This window comes from Chiloscyllium plagiosum, chromosome 37 (assembly GCF_004010195.1).
Source record: "Chiloscyllium plagiosum isolate BGI_BamShark_2017 chromosome 37, ASM401019v2, whole genome shotgun sequence".
In the NCBI taxonomy this organism is placed as follows: Eukaryota; Metazoa; Chordata; class Chondrichthyes; order Orectolobiformes; family Hemiscylliidae; genus Chiloscyllium; species Chiloscyllium plagiosum.
In genome coordinates this window covers 19,221,368-19,240,651 of record NC_057746.1, presented here as the reverse complement: position 1 = coordinate 19,240,651, position 19,284 = coordinate 19,221,368, and the positions used below count along the sequence as shown (strand labels likewise).

General features: G+C 49.1%; 1 protein-coding gene across 3 annotated transcripts in view; it reads left to right on the top strand.

The window, feature by feature from the left end:
* LOC122541330 (macrophage mannose receptor 1-like) overlaps nt 1–14,566 on the top strand; it is an 86,768-nt gene extending 72,202 nt beyond the window's left edge. For 2 of the 3 annotated variants that reach the window (XM_043677998.1, XM_043677999.1), the window contains exons 6-10: nt 528–656; nt 3,112–3,465; nt 5,258–5,359; nt 5,484–5,849; nt 13,483–14,566. In XM_043677998.1, the coding sequence (XP_043533933.1) occupies nt 528–656; nt 3,112–3,465; nt 5,258–5,359; nt 5,484–5,849; nt 13,483–13,517 (986 nt within the window). In that variant the 3' untranslated portion in view covers nt 13,518–14,566. The remainder of the gene's footprint in view (nt 1–527; nt 657–3,111; nt 3,466–5,257; nt 5,360–5,483; nt 5,850–13,482) is intronic. The other variant, XM_043678000.1, reaches the window with a different exon arrangement.
* The last annotated feature ends 4,718 nt before the right edge of the window (nt 14,567–19,284 follow it).

The following is a 19,284-nucleotide window of genomic DNA, read 5'->3' as shown; positions in this document are numbered from 1 at the left end:
TGCCCACAGGTCAAACTAACCAAAAGGAGGCTTACGTGGAACGTGAACCCTGGCACAGGCCTGTTGGCATGACTGTCCGTTCCTGTGCGTTGTGTGTCAACCTACGTGATTTGCGCACTCCAGAATTAGCTTCTGAATTTAGAATCGCTACAGTGTGGAAACAGGCCCTTCGGCCCTCCGAAGGGTAACCCACCCAGACCCATTCCCCTACCCTATATTTACCCCTGACTAATGCACCTAACTTACACATCCCTGAACACCACGGGGAAATTTAGCACATGCCAATCCACCCTGACCGACACATCTTCGGACTGTGGGGAGGAAACCGGAGCAAACCCACGCAGACACGAGGGGAACGTGCAAACTCCACACAGACAGTTGCCCCGAGGCTGGCATCGAACCCGGGCCCCTGGCGCCGTGAGGCCGCAGCGCGAGCCCACCGAGCCTGAAGTTGAGCCGCGGGGAATTTCGACAGCCCCGGGAGAGGGGGGGGGGGGGCTCACCGCATTTTCTCTCTGCTCCCGCAGACCTGAAAGCACAGTCGGAAGCCAGGCCCGGAAAAGTGAGACATCCCTCGAAACTGAGACAGCCCGGCGGCGGTGAAGTGCTGTCCGTGCCCAAGAAGGTGGCCGACAATGGCGCCGCCGTTAATGTAGGTAGGAACAACCTGGAGCGCTCGGCGGATCTCGCTTCTCGCGGGGAGTGGGGGCGAGACTGGGGGGGGGAGGCGGTCGCTATGGATGGAGCCGTGGGAGGGACGGCTGGGGGTGATGGGCTTGCGTGCGGAGTGAACGTCCGGAGAAATTGGTGGACGTGGCCACAGTTACAGCATTTGTAACATTTGGATAGGTGCCGTGAATAGGAAAGGGATATGGGCCAAGAGCAGGCGGGCGGGATGAGTTTAGTTTGGGATAATGGACTGGGTGGACCGAAGGGTCTGTGTCCGTGCTGTACGGCTCTCCGCGTCTACGACTCAATGGCTACGGCCCCGATTGCATCCCCAAGTCCACACTCTCACCTATTCCCCTCCCAACCCTCGGAATTGCATTCGCGCCATTGCTGAGGGCACCTGATTCCACCTCTGCGGTATCGCCCCCTCACTGAGCTCGTCTGCTGGTGAAACCCTCATTCTCCAGCTCGACGGGCTAATCCATTGGACTATTTCACCTCCGTCAAGTCCAACTCAACCAAAATCCGGCTGCGCGCCTCCTAATCCATGACCGATCCCTGTTTCCTCATTACTCCCCGGTGCTCAGTCACTATCCTGAGGTCTGCTTCTCAAAATTCTCATTCTCATTGCCCGGTCTGTGCCTGACCCGGTCACTGATTTCCTAAACCTCCGCACCTTCCCACCTTAAAAAAAAGTCCCTTAAAACCCAACCTCTCTGACTGAGACGCTGGCTTTCTGCCGCCAGACCATCCATGCCGAATTTGGCTATGCAATGCTCCTACAAAGTGCCCTGAATTGTTTTACCAAAGGAGCTCAATAAATGTCGTTTCGGATTGTCAGTCAGGCTTGCTGGATGCTGTCCACGTTAGTTTAATAATAAAGAAAAATCTAGAATCCCTACGGTGTGGAAACAGACCCTTCAGCCCACAGTGACTCTCCAAAGAGTATCCCACCCAAACCCATTCCCCTACATTTGCCCCAGACTAATGCACCTAACCTACACATCCCTGAACACTGTGCAATTTACCATGGCCCCAACCTGTGCATCTTTGAACTGTGGGAGGAAACCCACACAGACACGGGGAGAATGTGCAAACTCCACACAGGCAGTCGCCCGAGGCTGGAATCGAACCTGGGTCCCTATCAATGTGAGGCAGCAGGGCTAACCACTGAGCCACCGTGCCGCCCCAACTTAAGAACCCAATGATGACCATGAATCCATTGTCAGGAAAAGCCCATCTGGTTCACCAATGTGCTTCAGGGAAAGAAACTGCCATCCTTACCTGGTCTGGCCTACATGTGACTCCAGACCCAGAGCCGTGGGGTTGACTCTTGACTGGAATTAGGAATGGGCAGTAAATCCTAGCCTGACCAGCGATGTCTATGTCCCATGAATGAATTTTTAAAAAAAGTACTGGCTATATAAATGCTGTAGCTAAAAGCAAGGTTCAGAGGTCAGGAATCCTGCATTTCCTGACTCCCCAAAGCCTGTTCACCATCTACAGGGCACAAGTCATAGAATCATAGAATCTCTCTGGAAACAGGCCATTAGGCCTGACAAGTCCACACTGACCCTCCAAAGAGTATCCCACCCAGACCCATTCCCTTATCCTATTACTCTACATTTACCCCTAGCTAACCTACACCTCCCTGAACACTAAGGGGCAATTTAGCATGGCCAATTCACCCTAACCCGCACATGTTTGGAGTCAGCAGTGTGATGGAATACTCCCCACTAGCCTGGATGGGGGCAGCTCCAACAACACTCAAGAAGCCCGACACCATCCAGGACAAAGCAGAGCCCCCCGCCCCCACCCCCCAACTTGATTGGCACCACATCCACAAGCATCCACTCCCTCCACCACCGACACTCAGATGCACTGGAGCAATTCACCAAAACTGCTGAGACAGCACCTTCCAAACCCAGCATCACTGGAAGGACAAGGGCAGTGGATACATGGGAACAAGACCCCCCCATGCAAATTCCCCTCCAAGCCACTCACCGACCCAACGTGGAAATATATCGGCCGTTGATCCTGGGATTCCCTCCCTAACGTCATGTTGACATGGACTGCAGTGGTTCAAGAAGGAAGCTCACCACCACTTTCTCAAGGGCAGCTGAGGGATGGGCAATAAATGCTGGCCAAATCCCATCAACGAATCCCAGCGTGACACCTTTGCCGCCACACGTTCATTAGGACAGCCAGATTCTCTGTACCATAGCCTTCTGCAGCACCCTTGCCTTTACATTAATGCAACAAGATGAGCAGCCATCTTCCTCTGTTGTTCATCTCAGGTGGGACGGACGAGAGGGAAGTGGGGGGAGGCGTGTGCGTTGGGAAGGCCTACTGTCGGAGGATGGTGGTGGGGGTTGGGGGGGGGGGAGAGTATTCTGAAGCAAATGGAAACCACAGTCTTGTGTGACTCCCATTCCCCAACAGGAGCCAGCTCCAACAGGATATACCACAAGATCCACCTGGAGAAGACCTGGTCAGATGCCCGAGACTACTGCATGCTCCATCACACAGGGCTGCTGAGCATTCGCAACAAACAGGAGAACACGGTCGTCAGCAGGCTCTACGAGGAGATCAAGCTGGGCTGGTGCGGCCTGTACAACGACCAGAGGACCAACAGCGGCTGGAAGTGGGCAAACGACGACCCGGTTGGCTACACCAACTGGAAGCCGGGGAACCCTTACCGCTACAACATCATGGCCCCCGTCTGCGTCTACATCCAGGAGGGCAGGTGGAGTGACGCCCCCTGTCGCTTCCTGTTCCCCTTCGTGTGCTACACGGGTAAGGGGCGCCCGCAGATGTCGGCGGAAGGCCATTTGGCCCGTCATTGCCCACGCCAGCCCTAGAGTCGTACGGCACAAAAAACTGATCGGTCCAACTTGTCCATGCCGACCACATATCGCAAACTAAACTCCTCCCGTATGCCCATAATTCCTCTACGTCTATGTACCTGTCCAAGTGTCTTTTAAATGTCATAAATGTACACTGCTCAAAGCCATTTGGATATGGCCGCTTGCAGGGAAATGGTGTTAGAGTGGATGAACGTTTTGGTTGGCATGGACCAGTCTGGGCCGAAGGACCTGTCTCCGTGCTGTAGGACTCTGACTCTAAGTCCCCAATTTACCTCGTCTTTTGGAACCAGAAAAGACCGATCAAGTTCCAGTACTTAACAAGAACCACTGTTTATTACAAACAACTACATTCTAGTCACGAGTGGAATCATAGAAGCAGGCCTCCTGTATGGAAGCAGGCCATTCGGCCCGTCGAATCCACACCCACCCTCAAAAGGGAGATCCTACTCAATCCCTGTAACCCTCCATTTCTCATGACCAATCCACCCCCTGTACATCTCTGGACTGCAGAAGGAAATCCACACAGACACAGGGAGGATGTGCAAACTCCACACAAACAGTCGCCCGAGGCTGGAATCAAACCCGGGTCACTTGCGCTGTGAGGCAGCTATGCTAACCACTGAGCCACCGTGCTACGTGAAACAGCTATGAATTGTCAAGCATATGGCAGTACATGTTAAAGCTTTAATGACCTTTTAAAACCTCCTGCACCCGCCGGTTGGCCGCAACGTCGACAGAAGGCCATTTGGCCCCCGTCATTGCCCATGCCAGCCCTCAAGTCATACAACACGGAAAACTGATTTGGTCCAACTTGTCCTCACTGACCACACGTCCCAAATCAAATACTTGCAAACCCATATGCAGGTTTTACAAATACATATACATAAGAGCATGTATATAAAATACACATACCCACATGCACATGTACACATACACACACACACGTGTAAACACAGGGAAACTAAAGACATCAGTTTTATGAGTAGATGGGGGAAAAAAAATCAGTCTATAGGGTCCGTTGAGAAGTTCCTTTACTCGCCAAGACCTTCTAATCTTCAATCTCCTTTCCTCAGGTTCTTTCACTTCTTTGTAGAAGGCACCGGGCAATTGGTACATTAACTACAAAGTCTCTTGATTACTGGTTAAAGACAACCATTGGGGGGGAAAAATATGGAGCTTGCATCAGGCTTCAGACATTTGTAATGCAGAGAGACAGAGAGAGAGAGAGAGAGAGAGCACCTGCTTTTACAGCACTCCGAAGGGTTAACTGTCCAGGAAATGATTCAGAGAGTCGTTGCCAGGCTGGTGACCTTTGAATACACAGCTGGTCACAATCACACAAACCAATCAACTACCTGTTGCCGGCCAAATCATATTTTGGACACATCCCCTTGTGTTGAGCTGATGACAAACATTTACCCCTCCCCCCTATTGCTTGAACAAAGCAGCTGTGCAAACACCACACACAATGAGCTTTGTTCACACAAATGCAGCAATTCCTTCTCTCACCCTTTGGTTTTGAAATAACCTTTTGATTTTGTTTTTTTGCATTTCAAGTCCACAGTCAAGAGTGCAGGGCGGTAAAGGACTGACACCAAACGGTGGTCTATAATTTGGGAGCGGGTCCTTGGAGGACAACAAACAGAGAGACAGACGAAGGGCAAATATTTAGTTTTCCATGCAAGCAGCACTTTGAATAAAAATCTCCTCTGTGTCCTCAGAGATTTTTGAAGACCCCTCAGAGATAGTCACCGAGAAACCGGTTGTCATTGGTGGTAACTGGAAACAGCCACACAAGGGCTCGGAAAAGGACTCGGCCGCAGGTAGGTCCGTCCGAAAGGGCACCTCTTCCAGCCCACATGGTGGGGACCTGGTACGCATCCCCCCCCTTCAGTCGAGCGTTGGAGTCGGACTAAGGCAGGCTGTCTTTCTGACCTCTGTCCTCAGACGGCGCCCAGGACCTGCACCAGCCCAAGCGGAACTACATCCTCGTCAACAAAGAGAAGACGTGGAACGAGGCGCAGGAGTATTGTCGGGCCCAGCACATGGACCTGGTCAGCGTGCAGCACATGATGGAGAACAGCAAAGTGGCCAAGCTGCTGAAGGTAGACCTGGCTGCGTGGATCGGTCTGTTCAACCAACACCAGTCTGAGTACGGCTGGATGTGGACCAACGGGGAGCCTGCCACCTTCTTCCATTGGGACCCCTTCTACCCCATGGAGTTCACCACCATGGCCGTCTGCGTTATCTTAGTCAACGAACACTGGAAGGACGTGCCCTGCGATTACAAGTTCGCTTTCATATGTTACTCCGGTAAGCTGCGGGCATGGCTGCTGCTGGGCGCGAGGTCGTAAAGGAGATGGGAGCAAGTGAGGGTGGGAGAGGTCAGAGTTGAAAAGCGTGGGGGTTGGGCGCTGGAAAAGCACAGCAGGCCAGGCAGCATCCGAGGAGCAGGAGAGTCGATCTTCATCAGCCCTTCATCAGGAATGTGTGGGGGAAGGGGGCTGAGACATAAATAGCAGAGGGGAAGGTGGTGTTGGAGCTGGGGGGGGGTGGAGGTAGCTGGGAAGGCAAAAGGTAGATGCAGGCGAGCGGGTTGACGGTGATAGGTCGGTGGAGAAGGTGGAGCGGTTAGGTGGGAAGGAAGATGGACAGGTAGGGCAGTTCAAGAGGACAGTGCCGAGTCAGAGGGTTGGATCTGGGACGAGATGGGGGGACAGGAAAAGAGTCAGAAAGAGATAGGAACAGGAATCGGCCATTCGGCCCCTTAAGCCTGCTTCCGGCGTTCCAGCGGATCATGGCTGATCCGATGCTCCTCGAGTCTGATTCCCTTCCCTTTTCCCGGTCTCTCACGATTCCCCTCCTGATCTATCTATCTCAGCCTGAAACAGAAGCAAGGGGTCTCCCCCACCACCCACTCTGTGGCGAGAAGTTCCAACGACTCTGATGTGGCATGGTGGCTCAGTGGTTAGCACTGCTGCCTCACGGCACCAGGGACCCAGGTTCAATTCCGGCCTCGGGCGACCCTCTGTGTGGAGTTTGCATGTTCTCCCCTGTGTCTGTGTGGGTTTCCTCCCACAATCCAAAGATGTGCAGGTTAGGGTGGATGGGCCCATGCTACATTTCTCATAATGTGCAGACTAGGTGGGTTAGCCATGGGAGATACAGGGATTGGATGGGATGCTGTTCAGAGGGTCAGTATGGACTGAATGGCCTGCTCCCACACTGCAGGGGTTTTACGATGACAAGAAGAAATTCCTGCTCATCCCAGTCTTAAATTGGTGCTCCCTTTATTCTGAGTCTCTTTTCCTCGACTCTCCCATGGGGGAAACATTCTCTCAGCATTGACCCTGTCAAAGTCCTTAAAAATCCTGTTTGTTTCACTCCTCTCATCCTCCTGAACTGCAGGGAGTAGAATCCCAACCTGTTTAACATTTGCTCAGTGGTTAGCACTGCTGCCTCACAGCACCAGGGACCCGGGTTCAATTCCAGCCTTGGGCGATCGTCTATGTGGAGTTTGCACATTCTCCCCGTGTCTGTGTGGGTTTCCTCCGGGTGCTCCGGTTTCCTCCCACAGTCCAAAGATGTGCAGACTATGGTGGATTGGCCGCGCTAAATTGCCCTGTAGTGTTAGGTGCATTAGTCAGAGGGAAATGGGTCTGGGTGGGTTACTCTTCGGAGGGTCGGTGTGGACTGGTTGGGCTGAAGGGCCTGTTTCCACACCGTAGGGAATCTGAGTCTAAATCAAACATCCTCCGAACCAGGGAATCATCCTAGTGAATCTTCTCTAACCTGCCTCCAGTGAAATAATATCCTTTCCTTAAATAAAGGGACCAAACCTGCTCACAGTGCTCCAGATGTGGTCTCACCAGCACCTTGTACAATTGCAGTTAAGACTTCCCTCCTCTCATACTCCAACCTTCTTGAAACAAAGGCCAATATTGTTGAGTGATGGAGGCGAACAGTGTGGAAACAGGCCCTTTGGCCCAACTTGTCCATTCGCCCAGTTTTCACAATTAAACTAGCCCCATTTGCCTGCATTTGGCCCACATCCCTCCATCCCTATCTTACAATGTTTCTAAGTGACCAATTTGTACCTGCCTCCACCACTATCTCTGGCAGCCAGACCCTCATCACCCTCTGTGTGAAAAGAATTCCCCCTCTGGACCCTTTTGTATCTCTCTCCTCTCATCTTAAACCTATGCCCTGTAACTCTCATACCAAGGGGAAGGAAACCTTGGCTACCTACCTTATCTATGCCCCGTCATGGCTTTATAAACCTCTATAAGTTCACTCTTCAGTCTCCTGTGCTCCAGGGAAAAAAGTCCCAGTCTATCCGACCTCTCCTGATAACACGAACCTTCCAAACCAGGTAGCATCCTAGTAAATCTCTTCTGCTGCTTTCGAGTTTAATAATATCCTTTCTAGAATTGAACACAGTACTCCAAGTGTGGCCTCACCAACGTCTTGTACAACTGCAGTAAGGTGTCCCAACTCCTGTGCTCAATGTTCTGACCAATGAAAGCAAGCATGCTGAAAGCCTTCTTCACCGTCCTGTCTACCCGGGACTCCACTTTCAAGCAGCTATGAGCCTGTACCCCTAGATCTCTTTGTTCTAGAACACTTCCCAGGGCCCATTGACTGTTTGCGTCCTGCCCTGGTTTGACCCACCAATGTTTCATCAGAATTAAACTCCAGCCGCCATCCCTCAGCCTACTTGTCCAGTTGGGCAAAAGTGAGGACTGCAGCTGCTGGAGACCAGAGTTTAGATCAGAGTGGTGCTGGAAAAGCACAGCAGGTCAGGCAGCATCCGAGGAGCAGGAAAATCTTTCGGGCAAAAGCCCTTCATCAGGAATAGAGGGCAGGAAAATCGACATTTCAGGCGAAAGCCCTGATGAAGGGCTTTTGCCCGAAACGTCGATTTTCCTGCTCCTCGGATGCTGCCTGACCTGCTGTGCTTTTCCAGCACCACTCTGATGTAAACACTACTTGTCCAGTTGAACAAGATCTCTCTGTATTCCCAAATGACCTTGTCCACTATACCACTGAGCTTGATGTGATCCTCAAACCTACTAACCCTACCTCCTAAATTCTCATCCAAAGCGTTTATATAAATGATGAATAGCAATGAATGGACCCAGCGCTGATCTCTGTGGCACACTGCTGGTCACCTGCCTGCAGTTTGTAACGCAGCCCACTACCACCACCCTCCGTCTCCTACCTTCAAGCCAATTTTACGTCTAATTGGGCTAGCCCTCCCTGGATTCTGTGAGACTTAACCTTGCTCAACAATCTGTCGCCTTCCTGATGGTCCGCGCGCTAACTTCCTGTGTCTCGTTCACAAGTCCCTTTGTGTTACAGCTCTCTGCAGAGTTCTCGGCATAAATAGTGTTCCGTTCTTTGGTTCTCCCTTCGAAGGTGCACTTCACATTTTCCCACATTAAAAACTTCACTGGCAACATCCTGCTCGGTGAAACGTTTCTCTCTGCCAGACCTGCACTTCTCCAGCACTGCCTCTTCTTATCAATGCGGACCTTCTTGTCATTTTTCTTTCCCCTTGAATGAGTATGTCCTGATTCTGCATGAATCTATATACTAAGAAGCCTTTATTGCCCATTGTATCCTACCTATTTTTTGTTAAATTCATCTATATTTCTAACCAGCCTTTGTCACAACATGCTTCAGCTTGAAACATGGGTTGCAAATTTATCCTGTGGTTCTTCAGCTATAACATGGAAGGGAATTGCCTCCCCTTTCCTAGTGAGTCCTCATCAAATGGGAAACCTCCAGTCGGCCCCATCCCCTCACTCCCTTTTGCCCTTGTTGGTGTCTTTAACATAGTATTGGTTAGCGTGTTACAGAGGACTATAAACCGAGTCAAGGCTATAAAGCTGGCTCCAGATCGGGGGAGGTGGTGGCCCAGTGGTATTAATGCTGCATTGTTAGCACCCGGGAATGCTCTGAGGACACAGGTTCAAGTCCCACCATGGCAGATGGTTGAATTTGGATACAACAAAACCGAAGTAAGAGTCTAATGCTGACCACAAATGTCGGGGGGAAGAATCCAGCTGGTTCACTAACATCTTTAGGGAAGGAACTTACATGTGACTCTAGACCCACAGCAACATGGTTGACCTGATGATTCCTACCTCATACAAACCAACCACACCCCCTTCCCCAAAGTCTGTGGCTGGCCAGTTTCCTGGGGTCGTCAAATTCAAAGAGGAGAAAGTGAGGACTGCAGATGCTGGAGATCAGAGCTGAAAATGTGTTGCTGGAAAAGCGCAGCAGGTACAGGCAGCATCCAAGGAGCAGGAGAATCGATGTTTCGGGCATGAGCCCTTCTTCAGGAATGCCCGAAACGTCGATTCTCCTGCTCCTTGGATGCTGCCTGACCTGCTGCGCTTTTCCAGCAACACGTTTTCAGCTCTTCAAATTCGAAGCTATGGGTGTACCAACAGCAGACAGAAGGAGCCAATGGCACCCCCTTGCCCCTCCCCCTCAAGGAACTGGCCGTCATCCCTTGGAAGAATTCAAAGAGAGCACTGAAGAAGGTTATCTAAGATTGCAAACAGATCTTGGTCAACTGGGTCAATGGGCTGGGCTGAGGAGTGGCAGGTGGCGTTTAATTTGAATAAATGCGAGGTACTGCATTTTAGTAAAACAAACACAGACAAGACTTAGAGTCATAGTCATAGAGTCATAGAGATGTACGTCATGGAAACAGACCCTTCGGTCCAACCCGTCCATGCCGACCAGATATCCCAACCCAATCTAGTCCCACCTGCCAGCACCCGGCCCAAACCTGTCCTATTCATATACCCATCCAGATGCCTTTTAAATGTTGCAATTGTACCAGCCTCCACCACTTCCTCTGGCAGCTCATCCCATACACGCACCACCAGAGAAAAGACTTTATCTATTTATCCTATCCATGGCCCTCATAATTTTTAAACCTCTATAAGGTCACCCCTCAGCCTCCGATGCTCCAGGGAAAACAGCCCCAGCCTGTTCAGCCTCTCCCTATAGCTCAAATCCTCCAACCCTGGCAACATCCTTGTAAATCTTTTCTGAACCCTCTCAAGTTTCACAACATCTTTTCGATAGGACAACACTCCCTCCTAGGACCTTAACATTAAGTGTATAAGCCCTGCTAAGATTTGCTTTCCCAAAACGCAGCACCTCACACTTATCTAAATTAAACTCCATCTGCCACGTCTCAGCCCATTGGCCCATCTCGTCCAGATCCTGATGTAATCTGAAGTAACCTTCTTCGCTGTCCACTACACCTCCAATTTTGGTGTCATCTGCAAACTTACTAACTGTACCTCTTATGCTCGCATCCAAGTCATTTATATGAATGATGAAAAGTAGAGGACCCAGCACCGATCCTTGTGACACTCCACTGATCACAGGTTTCCAGTCGGAAAAACAATCCTCCACCATCACCCACTGGTTTCTGACTTTGAGCCAGTTCTATAGCCAAGTGGCTAGTTCTCCCTGTATTCCATGAGATCTAACCTTGCTAACCAGTCTCCCATGGGGAACCTTGTTGAACCTCTTACTGAAGTCCATATAGATTACATCTACTGCTCTGCCCTCAACAAACCTCCTTGTTACTGAGACATGATTTCCCATGCACAAAGCCATGTTGACTATCCCGAATCAGTCCTTGCCTTTCCAAATACACGTACATCCTGCCCCTAAGGATTCCCTCCAACAACTTGCCCACCACCGAGGTCAGGCTCACTGGTCTATAGTTCCCTGGCTTGTCCTTACCACCTTTTGTAAACAGTGGCACCGGTTTAGCCAACCTCCAGTCTTCCGGCACCTCTTCTGAGAGCTATCGATGATACAGATATCTCAGCAAGAGGCCCAGCAATCACCTCCGTAGCTTTCCACAGAATTCTGGGTACACCTGATCAGGTCTTGGGGATTTATCCACTTTTCAACACATCCAGCACTTCCTCCTCTGTAATATGGACATATTTCAATGTCATCATCTATTTCCTTACATTCTATATCTTCCATGTTCTTTTCCACAATAAATACTGATGTGAAATACTTGTTTAATAGCTCCCCCATCTCCTGCAGCTCCACACAAAGGCTGCCTTGCTGATCTTTGAGGGCCTTATTCTCTCCCTAGTTACACTTTTGTCCTTAATGTATTTGTAAAAACCCTTTGGATTCTCCTTAATTCTATTTGCCAAAGCTATCTCATGTCCCCTTTTTGCCCTCCTGATTTTCCTCTTATGTACTCCTACTGCTTTTATACTCTTCTAAAGATTCACTCGATCTATCCTGTCTATATCTGACATTTGCTTATCTTTTTTTTAATCAAACCGTCAATTTCTTTAGCCATCCAGCATTCCCTACACCTACCAGCCTTTCCTTTGATCCTAACAGGAATATACTGTCTCTCTGGACTCTCATTATTTCATTTATGAAGGTTTCCCATTTTCCAGCCATCCCTTTACCTGCCCCCAATCAGCTTTTGAAAGATCTTGCCTAATCGTGTCAAAATTGGCCTTTCACCAAATTAGAACTTTAACTTTTAGATCTGGTCTATCATTTTCCAGCACTATTTTAAAACAAATAGAATTATGGTTGCTCTTTCTTTTAAAAGTGCTGTTGTTTTGACTTTGTTTTCTCCAAAGTTCCAAAACAATGCAACAGCATAAAAAATAGTAATTGCTGCTCCTGGAATTCGAGGAAATCACCTCCAACACCTAAAATACCTCAAAAAAAGGAGCAGCCTGTTCCAGCCAGAAATTTTTCCTGTCTTCCATTTATACAATTACAGATTGGGCCTTGGCCAGTGCCATAAAACAGAGAGAGCTGAAGAGGTTCAGGTGTATAAGTCTTTGAAGTTTGCATCGCATGTAGAGAAGGTGGTTAAGAAGGTGTTTAGCACACTTGCCTTCATTACTCAGACCCTTTGAGTACAAGAGTTGGGATGTTATGTTGAGGTTGTACTGGATTTTGCTGAGGTCTCTTCAGGAGTACTGTGTCCAGTTCTGGTCGCCCTGTTATAGGAAGGATCTCATTAAGCTGGAGGGGGTTCAGAAGAGATTTACCAGGGTCTCACTGGGAATGGAGGGTTTGAGTTATGTGGAGGCTGGGTAAACTGCGACTTTTTTCACTGGAGCATGGGAGGTTGAGAGGTGACCTTGTAGTGGTTTATGAAATCTTGGATAAGGTGTCTTTTCCCTAAGGTGGGGGATTTCAAGACTAGGGAGGCATATTTTAAGGTGAGAGGGGAAAGACTTAAAAAAGACATGAGAGGCAATTTTTCTTTTTACACAGAAAGTGGTTCATGTGTGCAATGAACTTCCAGAGAAAGTGGTGGATGTGAGTACAGTTATTTTTAAAAGACATTGAGTTAAGGACATGAACAGGAAAGATTTGGAGGGATATGGGCCAAGTGCAGGCTGGTGGGGCTAGTTTAGTTTGGGGTTATGGTCGCCACGGGCTGGTTGGGCCGAAGGGTCTGTTTCCGTGCTGTATGACTCTATAATAAAAACTAATTTCTCTCCCCTCATGACAGAGGCGGCATCCAATGGATCTCTCTGTCGGGTCTGGAGTGCCGTAGAAATGCATGTTAGCCTCCCAGGTGGCTTATTTATTTCGTGCTAAAATGAAACAGAGAGAATTGTGGACGCCAGGAGATCTGAAAACAGAAACAGAAATGGCTGGAGAAACTCAGCAGGTCTGAGAGAGAGAGAAAGCAGAGGTAGCGTTTGGAGTCCTGGGACCCTTCTCTTTGGCACTGGCAACAGCTGGTGTTTAGAAGAAGGTTTGCTGGACCCGAATAATAGTGACCCTCTGCTTTTAATCTCTTGCCAGACCTGCTCAGGGATTTTCCCAGCCTCTGCGTTTCTGCCCGCGTGCGCGTTCTGCGGGGACGTGTTTGCACTCAGACTTCACCTTTCTGCTCTGATTTCAGAAGATACCCTAGCCAGCACGCCCTCAAGTGGCTGAATGAGCTGAGTCAGCTGGGACCGTCCTCGGAAACCACCCTCCTGCGTTTTGAGAAGAGATCTGCGGCCGGCTCTCCGACCCCAGCGCGCCAACCCGGGCCCTCCTCGGCCACCTCAACTCGCCCTCGACAATTCCGAAGCGGGACTCACGCCGGTGGAGTCGGATTCCCGCGGCTTTTGCAGCTGGGGTTCGTGGTCAAACGATGGGTGAGGTCAACCCTCTGGCAGCATTTCCGCTTTTACGGAGAGTTAGGCTGGAGCAGGAACAGGCCATCTAGTCGGTGCTGGTCTTTTCCCCTCACGGGAACCTCCCCTTCCTCATCGATTGACTGCCCCTCTTCACCCTGGAGAAGGTTGCGACTGCAGACTCGTTCTCATTACGTCCCCGGGTTGCTGTTGGCTGTGGGACTTCCAGCAGCTTACCCCACATCTTTTTAATTCTCTCTCCCTGTCGGGCACTGACCCATCTTCCCCATTGCTGTCTGGTATCATTCGGAGAGTCTCACAGCGCAGAAGTGGCCCTTCGGCCTATTTGGTCTGCGCCAAACCACCTGCACTAGGCCGCCCCATCCCAGCACTTGGCCCGTGGCCTTGAATGTTATGACATGTTTGAGCGCTCGTCCGCGTTGTTTATGAGGGCATCTCAATCTCTCTGCCATTCCCTACGTTCAGCGGGCGGAGAGGGGAGGGGGCGAGGAGTGCTTTTCGATTCTCACCTCAGAGGTAACAGTGACGATCCTGTGGGCCCTGCTTCAAGTCTCTTGCAAGTGAAGCGTTTTCTCTGCATTCCATCCCATTGAACCTCCCCCCCACACCCGTCGATTTTGCTTTGAAGCTGCCCATTAGGACATCCCTCACTCCTCCCTGGGTTGGAGAGTGGAAGCCTGGCCATTCTCTCTTGCCATGGTGTCATCCTTCCAACCCATTTTTTTTTGTCTCCTCTCCAGTGCATTACACTTTGTACTGCGGGGTTTAGAACCAACACCACATAGTGTGTCAGTGATTAGCACCGCTGCCTCACTGCGCCAGGGACCTGGGTTCGATTCCAGCCTCGGGCGACTGTCTGGGTGGTGTTTGCACGTTCTCCCCGCGTCCGCGTGGGTTTCCTTCGGGTGCTCCGGTTTCCTCCCACAGTCAGGTTAGGTTTAGGTGGATTGGCTGTGCTAAATTGCCCATCATGGGTGAGTTAGCTGTGGAGGTTGCAGGGTTACAGGGATAGTGTCGAGGTGGGTTGGCTACTCTTTGGTGGGTCACTGCAGACTCGATGGGCCAAATGGCCTCTTTCCGCATGGTAGGAATTCTACACCAAGGCATTGTTGGATTCCTCTCACACCTGTCTCTGTTGGGAAATTGTGCTGGACGTCCAACAACGATGGACACCTAAGGGTCACCAAAGTGTCCGTTCAGTGCTCCAGGCGGTGATATTTATAAAATCACCAGCCTCACAACTGACCCCACTGCTCATCTGTTCCACGTTGGACACGACCCCCTCTCAAGATGCAGTAACAATGTGGATGGTGTTTATTTTCCATTAGCAGGAGGCTGCCCATTGAGACAAAATAAAGATGCTTTCGGACTAATGCAAATATTTAATGTGGTGTTTGAATTTCAGCGCTGGTGTGATGTGAGGTTCTTCAGCCCTGGTGGATGGTATCGAGTGTTATGTCACTTCAGCTGTATGCAACATGCAGAACACTGACCAGCCCATGTCTACAAATCTCAGGAGTCTAATGGTCAATTGGACAGTACATTTGGGTCATAGAGTCATGAACAATAACTAGAATTATACTCATAATTTAAGATTGTCTGTTGGGTTGTCAGTGTGGCTCACTTATTCTTGCTAGGCGCTACACACATTCATACGCAGTGTCGTGATGTGGAGGCAGGCAGCCAAATCCCCGTTCCTGTAAAAACTGAAGGAACTGCAAATCAGGGTCTGTCGGAGAAATTAGCCCAATATAGCAGAGACCACACAAGCCAGATTGGGTGAAGTTGACAAGCTGTTTAGTACAAGCGATCTGGCTGGAAGGGAAGCTGACTAGGCTGACACTGAACTGACAGTCTGTATAGGGAAATCAAGGGTTCTCTTCCCTAAGCTGAGGGTGAGCTGAGTTTTATAGGAATCTTGTACAATGAGGTTAGTTAAAAAGGGGAAAGATACAATGTATTTGGAAATTAAGTAATCCAGTTACCTGTCCTGGGAGCGAGGTATTCTAGTGCCTCTCTGTCTGACCAGTCCTTTGTATTGCTGTCTCATCAGACTGTCCTCGGGGTTTGGGACAGCTGTGTTGACTGGGACCAGGAAGCTTATTGTTAATGTGTTTTGTGAGGTGTATTCTCTTGTCTGCGAGTGACGATGCTTCTGTCTGGTTTCACTTGTCAGCCTGTTTGGTCAATGCTAAGACATCCTGGGTGTTTCCGCTATAGTTTGGCCAAGTTTGATTTCCCCATGTTCTGTGTGGGCCTACTGCGGGTAGGCAAGGTGGCAGATCTTTTCCCACAGGGACAAAGACAGAAGTTGCTGGAAAAGCTCAGCAGGTCTGGCAGCAGCTGTGGAGAGTTGAAAAGGGTGGTGGCTGGAAAAGCGCAGCAGGTCAGGCAGCATCCGAGAAGCAGGAGACCCGACGTTTTGGATGTAAGCGCCCTTCATCTGGGGCCTGTGCCCGAAACGTCGACTCTCCTTCTCCTCGGGTGCTGCTTGACCTGCTGTGCTTTTCCAGCCACCACCCTTTTAGACTCACTCTCCAACACCATAGTCCTCACTTTCTCTGAGCATCTGTGAAGAGCACTCAGAGTTAAAGTTTCGGATCCCAGACGTTCTGAGGGAAGGGGTCACCAGAGCCAAAAGGTTTACTCTGATTTCTCTTCACAGATGCTACCTGACCTGTTTGGCTTTTCCAGCCATTTCTGTTTGTTTTTCTCCCTATTCCTGTATTAACAACACAGTAAAATTAAAACATTCAACCCCCCTCAAAATTGGCCTCAACGGCTCCTATCCAGACTTCCAGTGCCAGACTTTGTGAACAACTGATCACCAGGTTTATAGCAGAAACAAAATAGATTAGATTCCCTACAGTGTAGAAACAGGCCCTTCGTCCCAACCAGCCCACACCGACCCTCTGAAGAGTAACCCACCCAGACCCATTTCCCTCTGATTAATACACCTAACACTATGGGCAATTTAGCACGGCCAATTCGCATGACCTGCACGTCTTTGGACGGTGGGAGGAAGCTGGAGCACCTGGAGGGAAACCACGCAGACACGGGGAGAATGTGTAAACTCCACACAGACAGTCGCCCGAGACTGGAATCGAACCTGGGACCCTGAGGCAGCAGTGCTGTGAGAAACAAAGCTCACTCACTTCAATAATTTCAGTCCGAGACAAGATCTGAACCAGTAGTGTCATTTATTTCACACTTGCAGTGGGTATAATGTCCAGTGCCTATAAGGCAGAGGACATACACAACCCAAATTCGATTCATACACAATATTTATATAATTTGGTTTCTTTTGTTTTACATTGCTCCTCCCCTGTTTCCATCCTCCACTTCCCTAAGACCGGCCCCATTACCCCTGTTTATCTCTTGCCTTATCCGGTCTTGTCTGTGACAAAATGCTTATTTCTGACCTCACAAGGCCATTTGACCTCATCCCATCCTTTGCTTACTATTATCTACTCCCTCCATCTGTGCTGCCCCCCACAGCATCTTATCACTAAGCCCTTTTAATTGGGGTTTGTTCCTGTGTTTCTGTAAAAGTGGGAAACAGATGTTTATACCTACTGTTTATACAGGCATATCTAATTTAACTGCCGCTCTTCACAGCATCTTATCTAGTGCCTGTATTTCTACCATTGTCTTGGAGTCCCGTTTCTTTCTTGCATACAATTTTAGCTAATACAAAAACAATTATATATTTCCTCCACATCGTTTCCATTCTTGTCGACTCAGCTCTTGGCTAAAACAATTACACACTGTGTGAGTTCATTTACTTTTATATAGTCAATTATAATTGCAGAATTGCAGAAGTAACATTAATTTACCTATATCCCACAGTGCTAACCACTGAGCCACCGTGCCGCCCCAATACTTAACGATTTATTAATAATTCACTCTCTTTAGCAGGGCAAAATCTACCAACAGGCTAATCTAATTAGTGTTGAAAATCCCAATCCTCTTCAATTCTAGCCCTCCTGCTCTCACAAAGATAGACAGACAAAACAGACATATATAAGGGATAATTTAAAAAAAAATCATTCACAGGATGTGGGTGTTGCTGGCTCGGCCTGCATTTATTGCCCATCCCTAATTGCCCAATAAAGTCAACCATATTGTTGTGGGTCTAAAGTCTTCTGTAGGCCTGACCAGGTAAGGATGGCAATTTTTTTTCCTTTCAAGGGCTCTAATGAACCAGATAGTTTTCCAAACAATGGATTCTTAAATTCCCAGATATTTATTGAATTCAAATTCCACCTAGTGCCCCAGCAGGATTTGAATCCAGGTCCCCTAGAACAGTGTCTGATTTAACAGTTCAACGATAATACCACTTTGCCATCGCTTCCCAATCAAAAAGACTAAAATAAATGAGATGTAACTGGTCAGCTCACTTAAGCAGACTCCGTGATCCATAATATCACCGGCACAGGAGACAGGAATTGTATCCTGCTTGGTTTCTGAAGACTCCGATGTATACAAGTAGATTCTAGGAACGTTTGTTTCATACATTTAACTGAGATTCCATTTGCTGACCTTTCAATAAGTGGAGGGCAACCAGGGAGCAGCCTGATTGTGCATTTGCAGACACATTCCTTCTGACCCAAACCCAAAACCTAGTTCAAAATTCGATTTCCCATTGTTAGACTTGTTGTCTCCCTATGAGGTCCCAGTTAACATTCAACATCTGCCGTCTGTTTGAGCAAACTGCATTTCCAGGTCCAAAACGTTTAGGATGCTCTTTAAACAAGAGATGACCTGCAATTAACTCCCAGGATTGCCCTTTCTTTTTTTCCCAACAAGCTGCTGCTCACAGTCCAAAGGTCATTTTCGGGTCTCAGCTCACAGTTCACAGCCACATACCAAAAATGATTTCTAAGAAAATGAAAACTAAACGAGAGGACTAACAGCAGGAACCTCCCCTCTGCAGGGAAAAAAAGGACCAAGTCGATCTTCTTTTAATTAAACAAAACTCCAGGGGCCACAATAATTCACTGGTGTGTTCTCTATGGCATCATTTCCACCAAATGGAAGCAACTATCTGGGCACTTTTGATCCTGAAACTGATTCTCAGCTGGTGTACGTCAAACATCTAGTCATTCAATAGACAATAGACAATAGGTGCAGGAGTAGGCCATTCTGCCCTTTGAGCCTGCACCACCATTCAATATGATCATGGCTGATCATCCTCAATCAGTATCCTGTTCCTGCCTTATCTCCATAACCCTTGATTCCACTATCCTTGAGAGCTCTATCCAACTCTTTCTTAAATGAATCCAGAGACTGGGCCTCCACTGCCCTCTGGGGCAGAGCATTCCACACAGCCACCACTCTCTGGGTGAAGAAGTTTCTCCTCATCTCTGTCCTAAATGGTCTACCCCGTATTTTTAAGCTGTGTCCTCTGTTTCGGCACTCACCCCGCAGCGGAAACATGTTGCCTGCCGCCAGAGTGTCCAATCCTTTGATCATCTTATATGTCTCAACCAGATCCCCTCTCAGTCTTCTAAACCCAAGGGTACACAAGCCCAGTCGCTCCAGTCTTTCAGCATAAGGTA